Below are 21,602 nucleotides of genomic sequence, written 5' to 3'. Positions count from 1 at the left end.
TTTACAATTCATTGCATTGCTATTTTTTAATGTAGATGAATTTTAAAGCAAGTTTCTCTTGCTGCAGGCTTACATGAATCATATAAATTAGAAGGTAACAAAAGAACATATTAGCATTTGTTAGCCTGGATGCACAAATTTTGTAGTAACCATTTTAATATGTACTACAACTTTTCCAGCCTCAAGTTGAATATGTACTACAACTTTTCACCCTCGATTTTTCAACCAACATCATAATTGAATTGGTTTCCTTCTTGCCTAAGGATAATGATTTTACACTGATGGAATCGTTATTAGATTCTAAGGATTATACTGATGTTGCCTGTTTTACATACAGCTAAAAAAAAATTAAAGTTATTCAACTGTAAGATACTTTTACACAAAAGGCTACTGTAAGTCTGAGATAGATGAACTAATTATTATGTTTAGAGTTGTTGTTAATATCCAGCATCCATAACGGGAGCAAACTTCTTGATGTAGCTCTGTGAGTGGGTGTCGAGCGCTTTTGAAAACCCAGCCCCGTTGCGTGTCCTTGAAGTCTGGCAGGTGGTGACTTGCTGTTGCTGTCGTGGAGCTGATGCTGGGAAAGCATGTGTTCAGCGAGGCAGGAGATGGCTCCCTACAGGTCCTCATAGAAATTACTCAAAAACCTCTGAATCTACAGGCGCATCCTCTGGTAGTGGGACAAGAAGCAGAGGGAAGGTGGAAGTGGGGAAAAAGAAGGTGTTACCTTGGGGTTCGAGTGCCTTTACTTGGCAGGGATCTAGTTATCATTTCAGTTTGTGTTTGGAAGATCTGCCCATGTTCCACCACACCTTCCTGAGTGTTAAAACAATATTTTGGCTGGTCCAGAATAGGTGAGAACCAGCTCATCTGCATCTACCATTTTCCATCTGCGCATCCAAGCACTGCTTCTTGGATGTATGGAGGGAAAAGACAGTCCAGGTTAAGCAGAAATGATAAATTTCTGCTATCCTGAAAAACATCAACATTTCATGGGCAATTACACTTCAGGTTGCAGAAATAGCTGCTGAATTAATTGATTTTACACTTACTTCCTGAGGTGCTGAGTGGGTGTTGGTTGGAGCGGACATGTCAAAATAACATCTTCAAAAGTCTCAGTGATACAAAACATTTACCTATACCCATTGAGTAATCGACGATTAGAATATGATATAAATATCTGAAACCTTTAATTGGACAAAAAAGCAAGAAAAACTTTATTATTGCTTTTAAATATATTAAACATTTTTTGCAAGTTTTACTTGTTAAATATGGAAGTGTCTGGAACTGAAATTAAGCAAGTAGTCACTCTCTGACTTCCTTAAAGCTGGAGGTTAACCTAAATTGAAAAAATATGTTAAAATCATATTTCTTAAGCATCCATTTTAAATCATAGGTGAGGGACCAGTCAGCATAACTCCAATCAACTGCTCTTCCGCATGATTTTAAAAAGCCTTCATGCTTCATTACTGTGGATGGATGTCACTTGTAAGGTCACGGAACATGATTGCTTTCCCACACTTATTCTTCAGTCAGTTTTATTCACTATAGAAAACAAGAGTAAGGAGCAGCTCTGATTTTAAACTTGCACTTACTCAACTAATTGTATACAGAGTGATCAATATGTGAAATCAAATGCTGTGTCCATGGTGCATTAAGACATTATCAAACTATTGTGCTTCTTGGCTACTTTAATATGCCTTGAGGTATAGCACACCACTTATATGTGGTTCAATAGTTTCTTTAAGCTGAGATGTAAACGTGTCTTCAAAAAAAAAAAAGCCCACCTAAAGCTAACAGAGCTGCATTGAATTCATCTCAAATACATGTTAAATTTTCTTGCCACCATTACCCTTTTCCTTTGGAAACTTCGGAGTGTTCTTGGCTAATAATAAAAATAAGGAAAAAAAAACCCTGCAAAAACAAACTAAGAAAACTCAGTGGCCCGTCTACTTTCAGCCTTTTGCTCTTTGTCCTGGGTATTCACAGCAAAGGAGACAAAATCCCATCAAGCTTTCTTTTCAGCATTGCATGGTGCTTTACACTGTTTCCTGTGCTTGAGTTTTTGCCTGTGACAACAAAACAAAGTAATTAAGGTGGTTCTAGCAAAGCTAAATCAAGACAATAGCAGGAGACAAGATCTCTGGATTCCAACCCAGGCTCTGCGACTGATTTATTGAACAACCTGTGCTAAATTGTTTAACCTATTTGCTGATGATTCCCTGCCTTTAAAGTGAAGGCATTAAGCCTCACCTACCCGTAGCATCAGTCACAGCACTTGTTGACTTGTATTTGTGAGGTGCTTTCGAAACGCGACGCTCTGTAACGTTGTGATGAAATGTGGCTGTGCTGAGACACGAGAGCACGCAGGGGGGAATCGGTCCTGGCTTGGCTTTGCAGGTGTTGCTGGCAAGTCCTCTTCTCGCCCCATCATGAGAATAGGGGACTTGGACTCCCTGTCGGTTCATGCCAGTAGCCGTATGACATGGTGTGACCTGCTGTCTTCCTCGTCAAGGAGACAGCCCCAGGTGAGCACCTCCTCTCATCATGTCTGAAAGCGATGTATTTGGGCAACCCAAGGAAAATGTGTCCTTGCCATGGACAGAAACATCTCTAGCAAATCTTGGGGCTATTTCCAGCCTCTTGATTGTGTTGATATAGACCTGGCTCATCTTCTATGAGGACGGAGTGACACTGCGGTGACGAGCCACTGGTGAGGTGCCAGTGAGCTTCACCAGGGGGTGAATTCACCCACTGTCTTTTAGTTTAAGGTCTAAATCTGTGTCTGCGTGGATTCTGGGTGCAGAGGAGGTGACAGGGCACAGCTCCCTGGCCCTGGTGTCTCTGCTGCTTGTATCACTTTCATGACTGGCATCAGCTTTGGGTTTTTGCTCCCCAGAGCTTGAATTCTTCTAAAACTTGTCGATATTTCTGTAGATCTCTAGAGAAAGTGTAAAATCTGTTGTTGTTGCAGTAAAACCTCATTATAGACTTGGTGTTACATTTCACAAGGGACCGGTTTGTGAAGCATCTGTTATTGCTCTGTCGGAGAAGGTGGAGAGCAGAACTGCAGAGAAGCTTTAAGTTGAGTTTGGGGGATCAGGCATAATTGGCAAGTTGCTGAAGACTTGCCATGTACAACAATTAAAGGGCTGCTGTCAAAGGCCAAGCAGGCATAAAAATGTACCTTCCTCACCTGCTGTCCCCTCTGGTGAGTTCATCTTAATTTTCAACATTTGGTGGAGAATTGAATTTTGAGATGGAAAAGGGAATGTCTTATTTTATCAAGACCTTGGTATCTCTTAGTGCTCTTCTGCGGGTACCCCAGTCTGTGCGAGCATGAGAGGAAAGGAGCTGGGTCCTTGATGTATGGCTCGACCTCCCACATTATCATAAGGCCTCTCTAAGGGATATGCTGACAGCAGGAGAGGGCAGGCTGCGTAAGAGGCTATATCCCTGATTGTCTGATGTCAACAACCAAATGTGCTGTACCACTGGGTTCACCTATAGCCACGACTCGAATTTCCACTGGGAGAGAAGCTCATCTGGGTAGGGATTATCAGGGTAAATATAGAGGTTTCCAGGATGGACTTTCTGGGCAAATGTCAGAAGATTTCTGGGAAGGGAGCACTTGAATTTCTTCTGCTTTGATAGCTATAAAGCCTCAGAAATGTAAGGAAATGTGGAACACAAGCTTGGAGATGATCTTGTCCTTGGCACAAGTTTTCCCAATGGGGAGAGGTATCAAGTATATCTAACAGGCAGATGTTATTCTAAGGACACATGTCAACATTTGGCAGACCCAAGCTCTGAAAGTGTTTCTGTGACTGTAGTGTAGACATGTGTTAGCTTTGAAAGAGCCGGCTGGGATCCTGCGAGCAGGGCTGAGCTCGGTGCAGTTGCAAAGTCCATCTGAGAAGCTGAGATGGTAGTGTTTTAGCCATTCAGCCACTATCAGAACGGTAGTGTTTTAGCCATTTCTCTATCCTACAGCTGTACGTTTGGGCAGAGAGAGTGCTGTCACTAGCCAAAACTAATTTAAAACTGTGTAGAGCTGAGACAGATCTCTCTCAGGGGAGTGACTACGCGATCTATCCTGTAGCTCTCTACCCACCAGGCCAAACCGTGCCTCAAATGATTTGGATGCGTTCTGGTGGACTTGATAATCTCTCTCTTCCCAAAGAAAAGGAATAGGGATCAGCAGTTACAAAAAGACAGCTAGAAGAAAAGGTTTATTTTTCCGTTATTTTCTTTCTAAACATCATTTCTTTTGGTGCACGTGTTAATATTGACAAGCGTATTTTATAATTTGCAAATGCACATTAGGCGGGGATGGTGCATTGGTTTTTAATGTTTAATGCACATAGTTTAGATGGCATGCATTAATCATATTCCTATTGCCTTTGTTATGATAATGGGAGAAATAAGCTCTTGGTTTGGTTTTTTTATTAAAAAAAGAAGAAAACGAGTTAGACTTTTTTAAGATGTATTATATATCAGCAGCTAATGAAGAGGAAATAATGATGATTCTGCACTGTAATATGTACTAGAACACTAATTAGACTATAGCAGAACTGCTTACAGATGTCTTTTAAACACCTGCTTGGTAATTTTCAGCCCCATGCGTTACTCCATTTAACAATGCATGCATGATGAGAAGACAGAGTTAAGACTGAAATATGATATGAAACGCAGTGCTCATCAGCCTTAGGTTTTGTCTTTTGTTGGTCCAGCTTTATATGCGTTTAAGAAAAGGTTAATGCAGATGGTCACTGAGTAGCCCTTTTTGTGCGCTGGGCTTTCTGTTGCCTGTGGCAGGTAAAGGAAAAGGAGGCAAGTTGTTTTCTGACTTCTTTGTGACCATACCAAGGCATTATGGTTTCAGGGCAAGAATTCCCAATTCAGACTGTTGTCTTGCATGTATATTAGCCCAGAACGGTATGTATTGTACCTCCAACATTTGCTTATCATTGATTTAGTTCTGTGTGTGTGTTTGTGAGACCATTAAAAGCTGTGCATCTAGAAATAATGTTGGCCTTAATTTTTAAAGCTATGTTTTGAAGTTGTCGTCTTTTACTGTAATAAGAAACCACGAATGTTTCTACTCTATGTCTTATTTGCTTTTACATTGTTGTCCATTATGTAAATAATTGAATTATAAAAATGAATAACAAATGTGGAGCCCTCAACCTAATAGCCTACAATGAGAATAATAAAAAATCCTCATTATAAAAGTAGTTTCCGTAGTTCTGTGATGGGCCAGGGCTTCATTTGTAGGCTTTGAACTTGCACTAAAGGAACTAGATATTGTTGATAACTTGTTCATAAGAACGCCAGTCCTAAGATAGCAAGTGCTTGCTTTGCATTTTCATACACAAAACATTTCTAAGCTGCTCCCCTATTACAGTACTCTGCAGTGAAAACTGTTGGCATAAGAACATTTATAGTTCTGCACATTTTGTACTATCTAATTTTAAACTTTGTGTGCATGGCGGTACCCCACAGGGGAGCCAAGCTTAGGGACATGGCCACAGTTTCCTTACCTGGTTTCTGAATGAAGCCCAGTCTCAGGACATGTTTGCGTGGGACAATTTCATTTGTTTAGGCTGGAGCACATTGGCTAGGGTTTGGATGGTCCCTGCCTTTCACACAGCAGAACAGCATATATGCTGTTATTTTCAGTTTAAGACTTAGTGGCTCCTTTGTTAAAGGCTGCCGAATTTTAGTGTTTTCATTCCAAATGATAAATGGTTGTTTAAACCGATGTTACAAAATTGCCGTAGAAAATCAAGGATGTACAAATATTTTAGCAGTCTCAGACTAATGTATGGTTCAGTTCAGCGCTGGTTCAGTTTGTGATTTTTTTTTGTTAAGCTTCTGTAATAGATTAATGACTCCTGGTGAAGTTTTGTTTGTTGGTTATACAGTGTTGAGCCTTATTGACAGTGACTCCTCAGTATTCCCCAAATACTGAGTCTCTGTGGTGCTTCAGCTTCTTTTTTCTCACTCTTCTTTCCAAAGGCAATCTTCCCTGACCACACCATTAATGTGTTGTAAGATATGGAGCCGTTTGTGCCTGAAAGCCTGAGCAGACCCCAAATGAGCGTGCTAAAGGTGAGCAACTCTGATTCAAAGCTTTTTAGAATTTTTTTTTTATCTTGAAAATGAAAATTTTCAACTGATGCTCTAAATCCTGAGATAGTTACACATTTAAATGCAGTATGACCACATTTCTCATAAAAGAACACATTTAAAGGTAATACGCAATATTTCCATTTTATAGGTGTGTCAGAGAGAATTTTTTCTCTATTTCAAAATTTGTGGTACTATCTGCAATTTTATATAACCCTGTTTCAGGTGGCTATTGTGAGCTACAAATGTTTCTATCCTGTACGTAAGATCAGTTTAGTCTTACATCCAGGGATGCTGCTTTACGTAACTTCTGCTCTGTACCCTAAACGTAGCAGTAAAGCTTGGGGAACTTAATGTGACACACACAAGGAGGATATGGTTGGAAAGGAGAAGAGTTCTTGGGAAGTTCAGCGGTTTGCATTGGTAGCATTTGAGTCCCAGAATGGTAACAGATTTATGACCTGCCCATGGACCAGGTGAGAGGTAAGAGATGAATACCAAGGGGTGCAAAGCAGCATCAGGTGCCATAAGCCAGCATGATGACCGGGTGTGGATTTGTTGGAGAGAGAGATGGGAAAAGGAGAATCTCTTTTCCTCTTCCTCCCTCCTCAGCGTGTGGTTTGATCCAGGCCGTGGTCCTGTGCTACGTGGTGGGTGTACAGTTGGACTCCTGGAGGCAGACACACGGAATCTTTCAAGGTGCTTTGGGGCTGGGAGGGGTCTCTGGTGCTGGGTGACAGAGCAAACCTCCGAGACTTCGCAGTGTCAAATACGGTCATGGACAGATGCCCAGGGGACTGTGATAATGGAAGAAGATGCCTTTGAGTAGGAGCTTTACAGGCAGAGAGTAACAGAAAAGTTGCTCCAAGTGTAAGACCAAGGGATTTACCTAGATACAGCAAGAAGCTAAAAAAACCCCAAACCCCCAAGCAATTTTGTCACGTTCATCATCAGGATAAGTAGTGGTCTCAGCACACCAGGTGCCTCAGCACCGTCAGCGCTTGTGGAGGCAGCAGAGCAAAGCGTAAATGCATTCGTGCAAGGGAACCAGGAGGCCAGAACCTGAGTCTTCCAAAGCCCCAGGTGGCTGTTTTGCCTTGCTAAGCAAGTCTGCTCGCTTGGTGACACCAGCTGTGTCTACCCACTGCCCCTGCGTAACGCTGGCGGTCCCCATGAGAGTACCTGCTGTCAGACCTGATCTCAGCCTTCTGTGAAGCACTGAAATAGTACATGGAGGATTTCTTGAGTAAGGCATGCTCATCTTTAAAATAGTATTCTTCTGAGTTTAGGCCCTTTCCTTCAGGTATGTGAGAAACTGCCCCTCGGTACCATGAGAGGATGAAGAGGGAGGGGAAAGAGGGCATCTTGAAACAGGTCTTTTTAAGTCCCACTATGTGCAGTTGTGTTGGGAAGTCTGAGGGGTTTCTCCCTTCCTTGTGGCTTCAGGATTCGTGCTCCATCTCCAGAGGAGATGGGACCGTGGGCTGTCTCACCAGTGTGTGTGAGATAAATGACCAGCCCATAATACCCCTCTGGAGAGTATCTACTCCTTTCTGGAGTTGAATCAGTCTCTCCAGGGGTCCTTCCCTACTGACTCCCAGTGCATTTGAGGTGAATCCAAAGATCTTAGCTTATAGATGAGCTTCTGCTCATCTCTGTCAGCAGTATATGTAGGCATAAGCCGTATCAATCTAATCACAAACACAAACAAACCAGCAATCGTTTGAGTCCTGTATACATCGGCAGGCAAAAGCAAGCCCTCTGCTCTTTCTAGTCTGCATGCATGTAATTTTTCTGCAGCCTTCGTCAGCACCAGGAATTCAATAGCTGAGACCAACATTTATGTCAGTGAATCCAGTGTGTAGGTCTGCCCCTTTCCTGACTATTCAAATGCGCAGCCACATCAGTGTTTCTCATGTGGAGGGCAATGACAAGGGTCATAATTTTATTCTTTATCTCCCACTTCACCTGCTCCTGAATGCCGAAGAAAGGGAGGAAACGGCATATTGGGGAGCGTGGTGGTGTTGATGACAACATTGCAGTGCTCGACCATTCATCAGGGCGTCATGGGAGGATGAGGAGGAGGGAGGAGCACAGCTGAGCGTCTGTGTCCTGCAGCCCTGGCTGGTGGTGGTGAGGTGGAAGAGGTGGTACTGCCCGTGCTGGTGGGAGGGAGGCGGTGGGCGTTAGCCCTGCTCACCCCTCCAGCCGCACGGCACAAAGCCGGAGGGCAGAATTTTCATGTCAGGTAGGAAAGCTGCAGCCTGGTCAAAAAAATAAGTTTGATTTCTGAAAATCAGAAAGGTTAAAATAGAGTTTAAATGTCTTGAACTTCCCTCAGGGCTGTGTTTTGTGAAAAGGACAGTGGGGTTTGTTCAGTTGCTTTCTGCTCGCGCTGCATTTACATGCCTAAAATGATTCAGCTGTCGTAGCCCTGACAAGTGCTAAAAAGCTCTTGTTAAGGTCATCGATATCAGAGAATTGTCTCCCATACAACATCCCAGTGTATCGGGGCCACCGTCACTGGGAACGGGGGCCGATGTCAGACACTGTTTGCTACAGACGGGAGTGTGACCCCCGACGTCCCGGCACGGCTGAGCCCGCGCTTGTCTCCCCTCTCTTCCGAAAGAGAGTGTGTAACACTGCTCCAGCTGAATGCAGAGAGCTCTAAACATGCCTGACCTTTAAATTTTAGCTGAAGCTAAAAGATCTGCGGCTAACTGAAAATCTGGGGTTGCTTTCATGTGTCTCGAGCATTCAGGGAATCGATGTAGCTTAACATGCAAATGCAGGGCTTCCTGCAGAACGGCGCTGCTTTTCAAGATCTCTCATTTCACGCTGTTACCACTCCATGCCCTGCTGTTTCTATGAAAAGAGCCTCTCTGAGGAAAAGTTTCCCACAGACAGAAATCCAACTGATGTGGTTAAAAAAAACCCAACATTCCCAACAACGTATAGTTTAATTTTTAAAATGTGTGGTGTCCATCCACAACCTGGCAATCAGCATCTTCTCGGCTGCTGGTGTTTAGAAAACGGCCAGCTGCTCCCTCAGTTTTCTGTGTCTATACTTTAGATAGAATCAGAGAATGGTTTGGGTTGGAAGGGACCTTAAAGATCATCCAGTTCCAGCCCCCTGCCCCGGGCAGGGACACCTCCCACCAGACCAGGTTGCTCCAAGCCCCATCCAACCTGGCCTTGAACACCTCCAGGGATGGGGCAGCCACAGCTTCTCTGGGCAGCCTGGACCGGGGGCTCACCACCCTCACAGCAAAGAATTCCTTTCTATTATCTAACCTAAATCTCCCCCTTTCGATTTAAAACCATTCCCCCTTGTTCTATGTCTCCAATCCCTGATCAAGAGTCGCTCCTCATCTTTCCTCTAGGCCCCTTTAGGTCCTGGAAGGCTGCTGTAAGGTCTCCCTGGAGCCTTCTCTTCTCAAATGTTGGTCCTCATCTATTAAAGCAAGACGATCCTGAAGTTGGGAGCCAGGAGTCCTGCCCTGCCGTAGGTGTGTGGAGGAAGATTTTCCCTCGGTGAACAGCAATGCTCCAGCGCCTTTTGGCATGTTCATTTGCGCATCTGTTTTCTCTGTGTACGAGTTACTGTGCTCCCATAACTTAGGTTTTCTGCACATATAGAGAAATAGATGTCCAAACACTTCTTTTCCTTATCACTAATGAAAAATGCCTGTAGGGCCCATGCACAGCAGCTGTCTGGCAGGTCCCTTCCCTGGTGGTTCCAGGTGTGACACGCCACCGGCAGATTCCATTTACTGCAGTAATGTTTATTTGGTGCACTTCAAATACCTTCCTTGAGCCACCTGGATGTCATCATCTTCTGTCTTTAAAGCAACGTATGATGCATTATTGATGGGTGAAATACAGAAAATGTTTAACATTTCTCTAATACCTTTCATTCTTATTCTCTCCTAATTTCAAGTATTTCCCGTTCTGTGCCACTACCATATAATTCAACATTTTAAGCATATTGTTCCTCACAGTGTCTGCTTATATTTTTGAGCTTGTCTGGTTATTTTGACAACAAGAGACATCATAAATTATGTAAGCAATTTCTCTCCTTACAAGCTGGTCCCAGCCCTGTGCTGCCCCGATAAGAGCAGCGAGACAGAAGCTGCTTTAGTGATGGCAGGACTCGTGTGACTGCACTTCAGCTGCGCTGTGACCAGAGAATAGAGCACATGGTGCGTTGGAAATGAATTGAAACTGCATAGAATAGGGGAAAAAAAAACAAGTCTAAGCCTGGTTGTGGTCTGAGATTACTCTGAGATTTGGGAAGGGTGGTTTGTGTCAATTTAGCCTTGAAGCTGTGGCTGTGACCATGCCCTGGGCTGTGTGTGTTGGAGCCTAGTTAGGACATCAATCTGGGTCTAGATATCATGGTACCTTCACCTCTAAAAGCATCCTAGATGCGGAGCTGGGAGTTCAGGCAGCTGTGGGCAGCGGTGGTTGTAAGAGAGGACTCTAATCTGTGAGGCTTCAAGAAAATCAGATACTGAGTTAAAACCCCTTGGGCAGGGGGAGGGTCCTGAACCTGTCCCACACTTTCTAGTGCATACTCCAATTAAGTAGGAAAGTGGCCACGAGCAGCAGCATCTCGGTTCTTACTTGAATTCAAAGAAGAGCAAGAGTCCTGCTGTTTTCCTGAAGGGGGAAGGGAGGTGCTGGGTAGCGATGCTGGGTAGAAGACTCCTTGTCTTGTTACCTGGGCTTTTATTAGACTCCACCATGATGTTTGTATTCAGAGGTCAGCCTCCTGACCCTTTTCCGTATAAACAATCGTTATGGACTAATTGATAATCTTGAGGCCTGGCAGCAGTTATCCAAGGCAGATGGCCACTGCTGGGAAACCTCTGCCTCTGATAGCTCCAAAACATGACATAAGTCTCTTCTTTTCAAGAAAGCCTTTACCAGATGGGTCTAATTTAAAACATGGCCTTTCTCATTTCTTCCTAGAGTAACGGCAGAAGTAACTAGAAGTAACGGCAGAATGGATAGCTCTGCTCCTCTGAGGGCAGGCAGAAGTGGGTGTTTGATATTGAAACATTCATGGGTTTGGTTATGATGCATCGGTGAGGAGAGATGATGAACTCATTAGAATAAATATCAATAAACGTATTGAACTTCCCATTATTCTGAATTTACTAGAGCTGGCCAAAAAGAGGCCAGTTCCTGAGAAATATGTTGGGAAAAATGTCTCTTTTATCTCATTTTTATTACTGCTCTGCAATGACCAACCCTAGGTCAATTTGCATTATTTCTCATCAGTCCTATTAGTAGACTGCTGCCAAAATTTGTGGTCACAGCTGGGGAGCTCAGAGAGCAGCTCAGAAGAGGAGGTTGAAATGAAGCTTTCCTCTTGCTTTCTGGGGGCTGCCTGCATCAGTCTGATTGTTTCTGGCAGGCGTTTCCCAGTCAATAGTCAGGTTTGTCATTTGATGTTTGAACTTTTGGCTTATTTAGCTGGGCTCCTCGTGGTCCTTGGTTTGCTGCTCAGAGGAGGCGTCAGCCCCAGGCCGTGGTGGGATACTGTACTCTGTTTTCTGTCTGTGCATGAAAACGGCTCTGAGAGATTCCTCTCCTTCCAGCAGGAAACCCTGGAAGCTCTGGATCTTTTCAGTTAGACGCATTACAAACTGTGCTGATTGCCAGCCTTGTCTCCCTTCTCTTAACATGAGCTATAAAATAGCTCTTCTCCTCCCTTCCCCAATTGAACTGAAAATGGCCTATTTTTATATGCTTTTTACAGGCGTGTCTACATGGTAGAAATGAGGAGTTCTAGCTTATCTTGTGTTATGTAAATATTTCTGTGCTTCTAGAATAAAGTTTTTCTTTGCCTTTGATCCAGCTTTCTTGTAGTTAGTTTAACCTTCAGAAAGAGTCACAAGAGATTCTTGGAGATTGCCAATGGCATTATTCCTGAGGAAAACTGGAGAGAGAAAAGAAAACTTAAAATTACTGATATAAACAGCTCATTTAGAAATGGATAGCTAACTAAAGGAAAAGGTTGTCTTTTGGTGTATTTTTAAGCACGTTTTTTGCTTAAAATAGCTGGGAGCGAATGTAAAAATAGCATTTGCCATGTTTGCATAGTGTTACATGACAAAAGTGGTGCTTTTCCGGCAGCCTGGGAGGTGGCTGTGCCCTGGCCCTGCGCTGGGGGCAGCAGCTCCAAATCCCGTGCCCCGGGCTGTGGTGGAGGACAGGGAATGACCAGCTGCAGGGCTGGGTCTGTGGCTTTCCCCCAGCACAGACCACCAAACGGTGGGGCCCGTCACCAGTGTCCCATACGATCCCTGTCAGCTGTAGTTGTTGAACAGTGTCAACGGAGAAAAGGAACAGTCTGAGTCTGGTTAGAGATGATTTTCTCAACAAACGGATGCTCCTGGTGGATTACTTTTCTTAAAATGTTAATTATGTTTCTTTAGAAGTATGCTGAGAGGCGAAGCAGCTCAGGTGGGGAGGAGGCAGCCAGAGACCCAGGAGAAGTTGCAGTCGCTGGTGTATTTTGCTCATTAACCTCCTAAGTGGAGGTGGCAGTTTGAAATCCTGCCCGTGCATTTCATCTACAAACACTGAAATGGATCTTGAACTTTGTATATGCTAATGCCAACGGTCATGGGGCAAAGTGGTGGCCCCACATAGGGACATGGTTTAGTGGTGGACTTGGCAGTGCTAGGTTAACGGTTGGACTCGATGATCTTAAAGGTCCTAAATGATTCTATAGGAGCACATGCATACAATGGAAAAGCTGTAGGTGTGGCTGGAATTAGACGAGTCCGGCTCCTGGGGTTAAGTGGTGCAGTCAGCTGTGGGTTTGTGGCTGAACTGTGCCCTTTTTAGTGCCAACCGCTCTAAAGGTGAGGCTGGAGCTCGGTCGTGCCCATGGAGACAAGAATGGGTCAGTGTAGTTGGAAGGGACGAGTGTGCCCACTGCACCGTTGTGGGGGGCTGTGTGCCGATACGGCTTCGCTCTGTCCCCTGCTACGCCCCAAGGATGCAAATGGGGACCACTGCAAGGGCCCCTCGGTGCAGAAGCCCCTCTGTGCTCTGTGTTTGTCCGGGCTGTGCTGTGGCTTTGCCCAGGAAAGCAGTTGAGTCGCCGTCCCTGGGGGTATTTAAAACACACGTGGCTGTGGTGCTGAGGGGCATGGGTTAGCGGTAACTTGGCACTGCTGGCTTAACGGTTGGACTTGGTGATCTTACAGGTCTCTTCCAACCACAACAATTCTATGATTCTCCGGGCTCGTTCTCTGCCCGCTGCACGGGGTTCCCACCAGTGCCGGAGTCGCCAACTCTGACATTTCTCCAGCTCGGCAGCGTGGGCCTGTCTTCCGACAGGCTGCGCGGAACACGGGAGGGACTTCACCCTGATCCCACGCCTGGTTAATGAAATACTTTCAATGGTGTCAAGTACTGCTGGGTTAAAACCCAAACCCGAAACCAGGTAATCAAAGATCTTTAGTGATGATGTCAACCTTGGAGAATATGAATGAGTGGAAAATACTCTAAAATTGTGCTTGGGTTGATAGACAAAGATTAATATTCATTGTAAATGAAAGAGAAGCAACACTTTGCATAGTTCATAAGTGAGAAAGCTTCCTAGAGAAAATTAAGAAGATTTTACTGGAATTATTTTTATCCTTCCATACCTTTGTGGCTGGAATTTTAGCTGATTGCTTTGGACTGTACTGGTGGGGAGGGTGAACAACCTTTCCAAAAGAAAATTTGAGAACAACTTCAAACGCCCACAAGAAGAGGTTAACTCTAGTCTTCACCTGTTGCATAGAGATTTATAATTAGGATCACTACTAGAGCGAGGAAAAGAAGCAGTCTGTAGTTAAAAAATGTTTAATTAAAGGTTAAAAATGATTGTACAGAAGATATAATAGTAGAGACTCTGTTATTTGGCACTATTTTGGGCAGAAAGAACGATAGCAGAAGGTCTGGCTGAACTCATGCTTCTGTGCTGATGACCGGCACTATCAGCCTGATTTCCTGTCTGGAGAAAAAGGATACGGGAGATTTATGTAGGTCTTGTGTATGTGTTTGCGGGGATGCTGCTAGTACCTCTTTGAAAAAAGAGGGCATATATTTTAACAAATAAACCAGTGACAATGGTAACAAAGTCATGGGTGTGAAGGCAAGAAGGAACCACCGCGATCCACCACTTTGAGCGTCTGCCTGATGCCTTCTGGTAACTCCTCTGGAACCCGCAGTCAGAAATAAAACTTGGCTGAGCTTTGTTCTGCGTCTTCCTCTCCTTGTTCAGAAGGGCTGATCCATCAAAGTCTGCTGAAACTGGGGTAGGGGGTTCATTACCCTTGGATCAGGCCCTCAGCGCTGGATAATCTGATTGCTTAAAAATAGATAATTAATGGCGCTTTATTTTTCATGTTTCCAAGGCAACACAAAACCCCACGACATTGTTTTCCAGTACATGAGCAGAAGCTTTTGGCTGTGGCAGAAGAGTTCCCCTCTGTCTCATATGAAGCTGCTGTAAAGGTACCAAAGCCATATTTTCTGTCGTTATAGTCGATTTACGTCCTATATCCAAAAAGTAATGACGATCAGATGCAGTTGATGAAATGATCTGTTCTCACTGCAGACGAACTCGTTCACTCAGCTGAGAGCTCTGCTGTTGAAATAGATAATTTGTGTTGTGACAAGTGTAACTTTAAATGCCTCGGTTTGGTGGCAATGTTAGGAAGTGTGACAAAAATTAAATTATTTGTCTGCTTTAACCGTGGCCCTCCTTGGATTGCTAATGAGAGAAATTCTTGTTAAACACACATCCTTTTTGATAGACTCCTTTTACAGGTCCTCAGTTGGGAAAATGATTTATTATTTGTATTATAAAGGGCATGAAAGAGAGGGCTTTCCCTTATTTTCTCTGCCTCGTTTCTTTTTATGTCTTTAGCTGATGTAACAGGTCATTGCTTGTGTTCCAGCATAAAACGGAAAGATCCCCTAAAATGAAATCACCAGGGTGAGCAATCCCGATGAATGCCTTTCCTGCCTGTCGATATTCCTTTGAAATTAATGGGCAGGGGGAGCTCATTTAGGTGCTCGAACCTCAGGGGAGCGTTGGCAGCACCTTCCCTGGAGGTGACAAAGAAGAATCAATCTGCACTTCTGTTTAGGGCTGCAGAGCGAGGAGTTCAGAGGGCCTAAAATAAGTCCCGACATGGGCTTTGAAGTACCCGCCTCGTGCTGCAGCTCCGCGGCAGGTGGGGAGAACACCAGGGCCCCCCGAGTCCCGGGGCGGGAGGATGCTGCTGCGTTAAGGGCTCGGGGAGAGCTTTCATTCAAAGGAAGCATTTTAATGTTTGCATTTTTATTAATGGCCAGTTGGTTTGGAGGCTGGTTTTAGGTCCCACCTTTGACCAAGGGTGTGCAAACCCTCCCCTTGTGCTGCTGGAGGGTGCCAGCCCTGCACCCTCAGCAATGGAGGGGGGGAAGCGACTCTGTGTCCCTTCTCCTCTGGCAGCTGGGTCATTCTGCATCCCGGGGGAGTGGGATTTGGGAGGCTGGAGAAGCTGAGCTGGCAGCAAGGAGCTGGACTCTCTCAAAAGGGGCTCTTTCCTGATGGACAATTCTGGGATGTCCCCTTGTCCTAGGAGTTGCTTTGAGTTTAAATTATCATGGGCTGAATTAATAAGGGAACATCTCGAAGTTGCATCCTGTCTATTGGCTCCTAACCGGGATGCTTTTGATTCTGCCTTTTTCAGCATTTCCCAATGCCTTGATGTTCTCCCACCCAAAGGGAATTAATCGCCGAGATGGAATGAAGAGCACAGCCCAGACAGCAGGCATGGTCCAGACCTCACGGGACTAATTATGCTCTTAAAGGGTAAGAAAATAATCTTAGGTACATTGGGAAGAAAGTGTGTTAGTAATGCTACATAGGGTTACTGGCGCGTCTCCCATACTTGTGCATTTAATAAAAAAAAAAAGATACTTCTCAATCTCAAAAAGATCAGCAAGGAGCTCAAGAAAAGAAATTTAATAGCAAATGAGTTTATCAAGTTTTCTTGACCCTTAGAGATGGGAAGAAAACAAAGGAAAGATGCACATGAAGGTCTTGTGAAATTCTAATACGAAACACTCTCATGCACAAACAGAAAAGTCTCAAAACAGAGAGAGTTCAAAACCAAAGCAAATGAAGAGCATGGTATGAATTACAATAAGAGCCATCGCAGACAGTGCAACGTGGCGGTTAAAGCTGATGAAGAGGACCCATGACGGGGAAGGCGAGTGTCTGTTTATAGAAATATCAAACTGTTGGGGAGGGGAACTTTTTGATGCCCCTAACAAGAGGCAGGACAGGAGTCAGAGGACTGGCAATACTGTCAGTAAAACATGAAAATAGACTCAAAACTGGTGACAGGCTGGGGTTATTATAGACTCTCAACTGTCTGTATTTGTGGAAAGTATACTTATGTGCAGACATACATGTGTACGCCGAGGGTGTCTCCTGGAGATAGACGGGGGACACGCTGGCCTTTGGGAGAGATGCCAAGGGAGCATCTGCCTCCACCTCCTCGTCCTGCAGCCAGTGCTTTGATGGAGCGACCGGTCCCACCGACGCAAACAAGGTGTCCGCATCCTGAGCTGACCTTGGGAAAGGCTTCCAAGCCGAAGGTGAGCCATGAATAGCTCCCATAGGCGCAGGGTGCAGCAGCCGCCGCTTGCTGAGGCTGGTGAAATAGCTGTTCAGCTTGGAAAAAGACAAATATCTGTCCTTTTTTCTAGGCTGTACCTCCCGCATCCCGGTGAGACCCAAGCTGTACGCGCACTGGGAAGGCACCTAAGAACTGCGAAGAAAAGTCTTTGCAGAAAAGCTCTTTCCCAAGAGGGTAAGTCTGATAGTTGGAGATAGAGATAAGTGGTGTCCCACCTCCCACCCATCGTGTTGCAGCCTGCACTGTATATGCATCAGATTTAAAGAAAAGTAGTGCCTCTTTTTATCAAGCAGGCTTAATAGAACAACAATAACGTACATTCAGTTATATCTCTACTAAACATATCCTTTTTTATTGCTTTTCAGGAGTTCAGAGCATTAGCATAAAACAATCGAGGAGGTTGTTTCTCCTAAGAGAGTAGGTGCCTGTTTACAAACTCATTTTATTTTCACAATATTCCATTGTTATTTATTTCAGACAGAAAGCTGTCAGATTAATGCACTCCCTCATGCAGGACAGCTTGCTTTATTGCCTGTTATTAAGACATAACATATATAACCTGACAGGCACTGCCCACGTCTGCATTCTGCCACTGAAAGGCAAATTAAGTAGAAAATGGAGATCTCCAATATTTCTTAGGGCTAAAGTGATATTAGTTTTTAAACTCATTTTGTATTCATAGAGGATCCTGCGTGTTCGCAATGTATCCGACAGAGTAAACCGTCCAAAGAAAAAGGCTTTTTTAAAAATTCGTATATTAGCTACCTCTGAGAAATTCAGACCGCGGAAGTACAGGAGTTACCAAGTCCCCTCGTATAAAGGGTGCCACGTTACACAGGTGGTACAGGAAACCCTTCAGAAAACAAACTTTGGGGGAATAGTGGTGCAGGGTGAGAAACTGTAAAACCTTTAAACCTAAAATAACCTAACAAATGGTCCTCACCCCCCAGATCTCCAAATCCCAAACCCCAGCACTCCCATCACCCCCAGTACCGGCTCCCACCAAAGGCTGTCACAGCTTCCAGAGGCGGCATGCGCCGTTGCAAACGTATTTTTTTTTTTTTTAAGCTGTATCAAATTTGTTTTTCTTTGGTGTGCATCCAGGTGGTGGCAGGACTGGTTTGTGTCCTTTCTCCTCGTCACCATGACCCTTTGAGTCACGGTCCGAACCATCCCAGCGAGTGGCGGGGGCTCCCCTGCCCTGCTCCCCCAGCTTGGAGGAACACAGCTACCGCTTTGGAAAGGGTCTTGAAAAGAATACGCTCTACAATGGCGGTTTCCTAAAAACTACAACTCAACCCTACTATTCTGTCTCACTGGATTTCAAATAATAGCAATTATGAGGGATAAAGTGCTGGCTATTTTTGGTGCAAGTACAAGTGAGATGGCAGAAACACCTTCCCCAGCACCCGCAGTTCCAGGCATACAAGCAATGTTGTTCCCGTTTTTTATTATCATTGATTTTTTTTCTTTCTTTTTTTAATTTTCCTCCCCAGGAGTGAATTGCTGAACTTGGTTAGTGTCAGAAGCTGCTCTGGAAAAGCCGGCAAGAGGTGGGCAGGTGCAGGGACCTGTCACATTATCCCGTACTGGCTCTTCACCTTTTCCTCCTGTACTTTCCAAGTAAGAACTTTTTCTTTTTTTTCAGCTCTCCCTGGATAATTAAGTCAGTTTTATTACTGAAATAAACATTGACTGTATTAACACGACATGAGGAACAAACAGAAGTCAATTTAAAGGAAGACGAATCTGAACATTGGGGGAAATACAGAGCAAGGCAGGTGTCCCCCTTGAACCATCTGAAAGGGAAAACTTGATTTACTATAGAAAAATTCCTTCAGTTTTGCCTCTTGTGTCTACACTTGTAAACATGTTGGAATTACTATTAACCCTTACTGCAGCATCTGGATTAGCTCCCTATTAACGCAGGTAGAAGCCATGCTTTAAACGCTTAAAATATGTAGTTCTGTTTTGCCCACGTTCCCAGTGAGGAGGTTTTACTGCCTCAAAGTCTCTGGCTTTATGGGAAGCCGCGGTACGTACGGAATAGGCAATTTGCAGGGAGAACAAGCCACGCAATTTAATGCTAAATAGGGATATAGTAAACAAATTATTATAAAGAACTAACTCTTCTTCAATATATTTTTTTTTCTTTGTTTCAGAGGCAAGGAAAGAGGCTAATTGGACAGAGGGGAAACCAAGCCGGGAAGGGAAGGGGCTTTGTGTCTGTGGTGCCGCAAACCTGCACCACGGCAGAGCTGGAGCTGGGAAGCTGCAGCAGAACCTCGGGTCCCTGCCCCGATTTCTGCAGATTTCTGGGTATACGTGTTAGAATTTCCGTCTCAGGGCAGCAAAGCTACCGCGAGGGAAACCACTCCTCTCCTGCCACGGCAAGAGAAATACTACAAAGAACGTAGGTGAGGATTTTTAGATGCAGTAAATCCCTGTGTGCGCAAATATATAATACAGACAAGCAATACTACTTTGAAATATTCTGGTATCCCTCAATGTAATAAATATTTTATTAGAGTAATAGAAAAAAATGCATACAGATAACCATAGGATACACACACAACTGGAAGTTTAAGGATAAATTTCAAACTTTTCAATATGAAACAAGGTACTCGGTACATATCTCATGGAGATATATAACTAGAAATTAAATAATACAATGTAATCGCGTGAAAAATGGCAATACAGGAACATGGACTAGAATTTTGTGAAACAAGAATAGAAAGATTCACCCTTTGTTGCATGAAACATATCTATATACTTACTAGTAACACCTGGTTTTCCATCTCCCACCCGCCCCCCCATTTGCAAGTGTCTGAAAACATCACTGGTTAGCCACATTGAAAAGCAACTAGCCATTTATAACTATATATGTACAGTATATACAGATCTTGCTTACTTCAACAGTTAGCACATACTTTCATCTGGATGTAATACTAATAAGGTAATTTGCTATTTGAATGCATATCAAGGTATTTTTTTCTACAGTGCTACCATAATTTCATTAATCCTGGTTCTCTCCCTTTATTTTTCTGTGTGTTGTAATAACACTGTGAGATGAAAAAAAAAAACCAAAACATTTAAAAAGGATCTGCTTTATGTCACATGAACACTTGCTCTACCGCGTGCGTGGGCAGCTCTCAAAGGTGGCTGAAAGGCTGATTTGAGTAAAGTCACATGTACCGGGTTTAACGTATCTTTAATATATTGCTATGAAAGAAAGCACAGATTTCTCTATAATAGCAAGCCTGAAGTGTCTTTGTGTAATTTGTTTATTATAACCTATAGTATTGCCATAAATGTACCAGAATCATATGACAGTACCGGGGTGCGTTGGAATGCCAGACCAGGTGACAGTTTTGAATCGGTTAAAGAGCAGCAGGAAGGAGAATTATGAATGTAACACTGAATTAAGGACGAGTTTATAGTGCAGTGCAGTAGACAAAAGCGCAAGCTAATCTGGGGCTGTGTATCTGGAAGCACCACAAGGTAGGGAGGTGGTAGCAGTCCCCTTTCGTAAGGCCATGGTGCAACCGCATTTCACTAACGCTTACAGCGGCGCACTTCTGTTAGTGGAACACACTGACCGGAGTTCAGAGAAGGGCAACAAAAATGATCCTGAAGGTGGGAGAACTCGGTTATGAATAAACAGCCTGATTAAGAAATATAAGGTGGGGATATAAGGAAATTAACTTCTAAATCTATTGCTGGAGAGGAAGGGTAGGTGTTTGAAAAGGTACATAAACGTACGCTGCGATAAAACAGAGAGTCGCCTTTGAAACACGGCTGGGAAATCATTTCTTAAGAGTGGAAGCCCGGCCTCCTGGACACCCCAACGTGGGCGGTGCAAAACTAACATCCAGACTGTGACTCTCTCTACCTTCCAGCTTTGATTTCTTGCTAGATTTATAATAACTTCTATAAAGGGCAGTAAGAAAACTGATCCAAGCCTACCGGATTATGACACCGACTTAAGAATGGCCACTTGGTCGACATGTTATCATCCTACTGAAATGCCACGTCTCTGATTTCATCTTTCGCATGTAGAATGTTATCGTAACAACGCAGAACATACCCCAAAGAATTCAGTGTCGCTGCAAAAATGGAGTTTCTCTCTGAGCTAAGCTCTTCCTCGGAACTCTGATCCCAGTGCCATTGCTCTCCCTCTCTCTTACATTGTATCTGACGTATGTAATATGTAAACTCCTTTGGTTCAAGTATTAAGGCATTTTAGTTTCCTTTTTAAAGGATTTGCTAAACTTCATACGATATTTTTTACTTCAACCTACAGTGAAATATAAAGAATTTAAAAACACGTCAGGATAGAAGAAAAACATGCATTAACCACTGCAGTTTTTTTTTTTTTTTAAAAAAGCACTTTTCTGTAGTAACCGATTCTTTTTTTTTCCTTTGCCAGCAAATGAAAATGTATCATCACAACACTGAATTAAGAATCAAGGAAAGTATTGTTGGTAAGAAGCTGGATGCACTGAAGATATTCAAGACTGAAGGACCAGAACCTCTCGCATCCATACCTGCGACAAATGAAAAAGGTCAGGATTAAATGAAAGCGTGAGTCAAATTATTACTCTTCCTCGATGCTAAGCAAAAATTACTGTAAATTATTATTTCTGACAAGCAATTAAAATTCACAAAAGTACACTAAATATTTTAAAACTACAGAAATGTATTGCAAAATGCTGACACTGTACAAATGGTCTTTACTTTCAAGGTAATAATAAAAAAAAAAAG

At 43.7% G+C, this 21,602-nt stretch overlaps 1 protein-coding gene and 1 long non-coding RNA gene across 2 annotated transcripts in view; one reads left to right on the top strand and one right to left on the bottom strand.

The window, feature by feature from the left end:
• Nucleotides 1-21,602, top strand: part of LOC134521685 (uncharacterized) — a 34,718-nt gene that overhangs the window by 12,771 nt on the left and 345 nt on the right. The window contains exons 2-11 of the long non-coding RNA XR_010072832.1: nt 6,025-6,117; nt 13,362-13,600; nt 14,559-14,658; nt 15,885-16,006; nt 16,278-16,797; nt 16,909-17,012; nt 17,204-17,255; nt 18,335-18,461; nt 19,001-19,255; nt 21,268-21,403. This is a non-coding gene — a long non-coding RNA (uncharacterized LOC134521685). The remainder of the gene's footprint in view (nt 1-6,024; nt 6,118-13,361; nt 13,601-14,558; nt 14,659-15,884; nt 16,007-16,277; nt 16,798-16,908; nt 17,013-17,203; nt 17,256-18,334; nt 18,462-19,000; nt 19,256-21,267; nt 21,404-21,602) is intronic.
• CNTN3 (contactin 3) overlaps nt 21,247-21,602 on the bottom strand; it is a 111,929-nt gene continuing 111,573 nt past the window's right edge. The window contains exon 21 of the mRNA XM_063348405.1: nt 21,247-21,385. Within this exon, the coding sequence (XP_063204475.1) occupies nt 21,285-21,385 (101 nt within the window). The 3' untranslated portion in view covers nt 21,247-21,284. The remainder of the gene's footprint in view (nt 21,386-21,602) is intronic.

This window comes from Chroicocephalus ridibundus, chromosome 10 (genome assembly GCF_963924245.1).
Source record: "Chroicocephalus ridibundus chromosome 10, bChrRid1.1, whole genome shotgun sequence".
Classification (NCBI taxonomy): Eukaryota; Metazoa; Chordata; class Aves; order Charadriiformes; family Laridae; genus Chroicocephalus; species Chroicocephalus ridibundus.
Note: the sequence above shows the minus strand (reverse complement) of the source record. Positions and strands in the feature narration are given on the sequence as shown.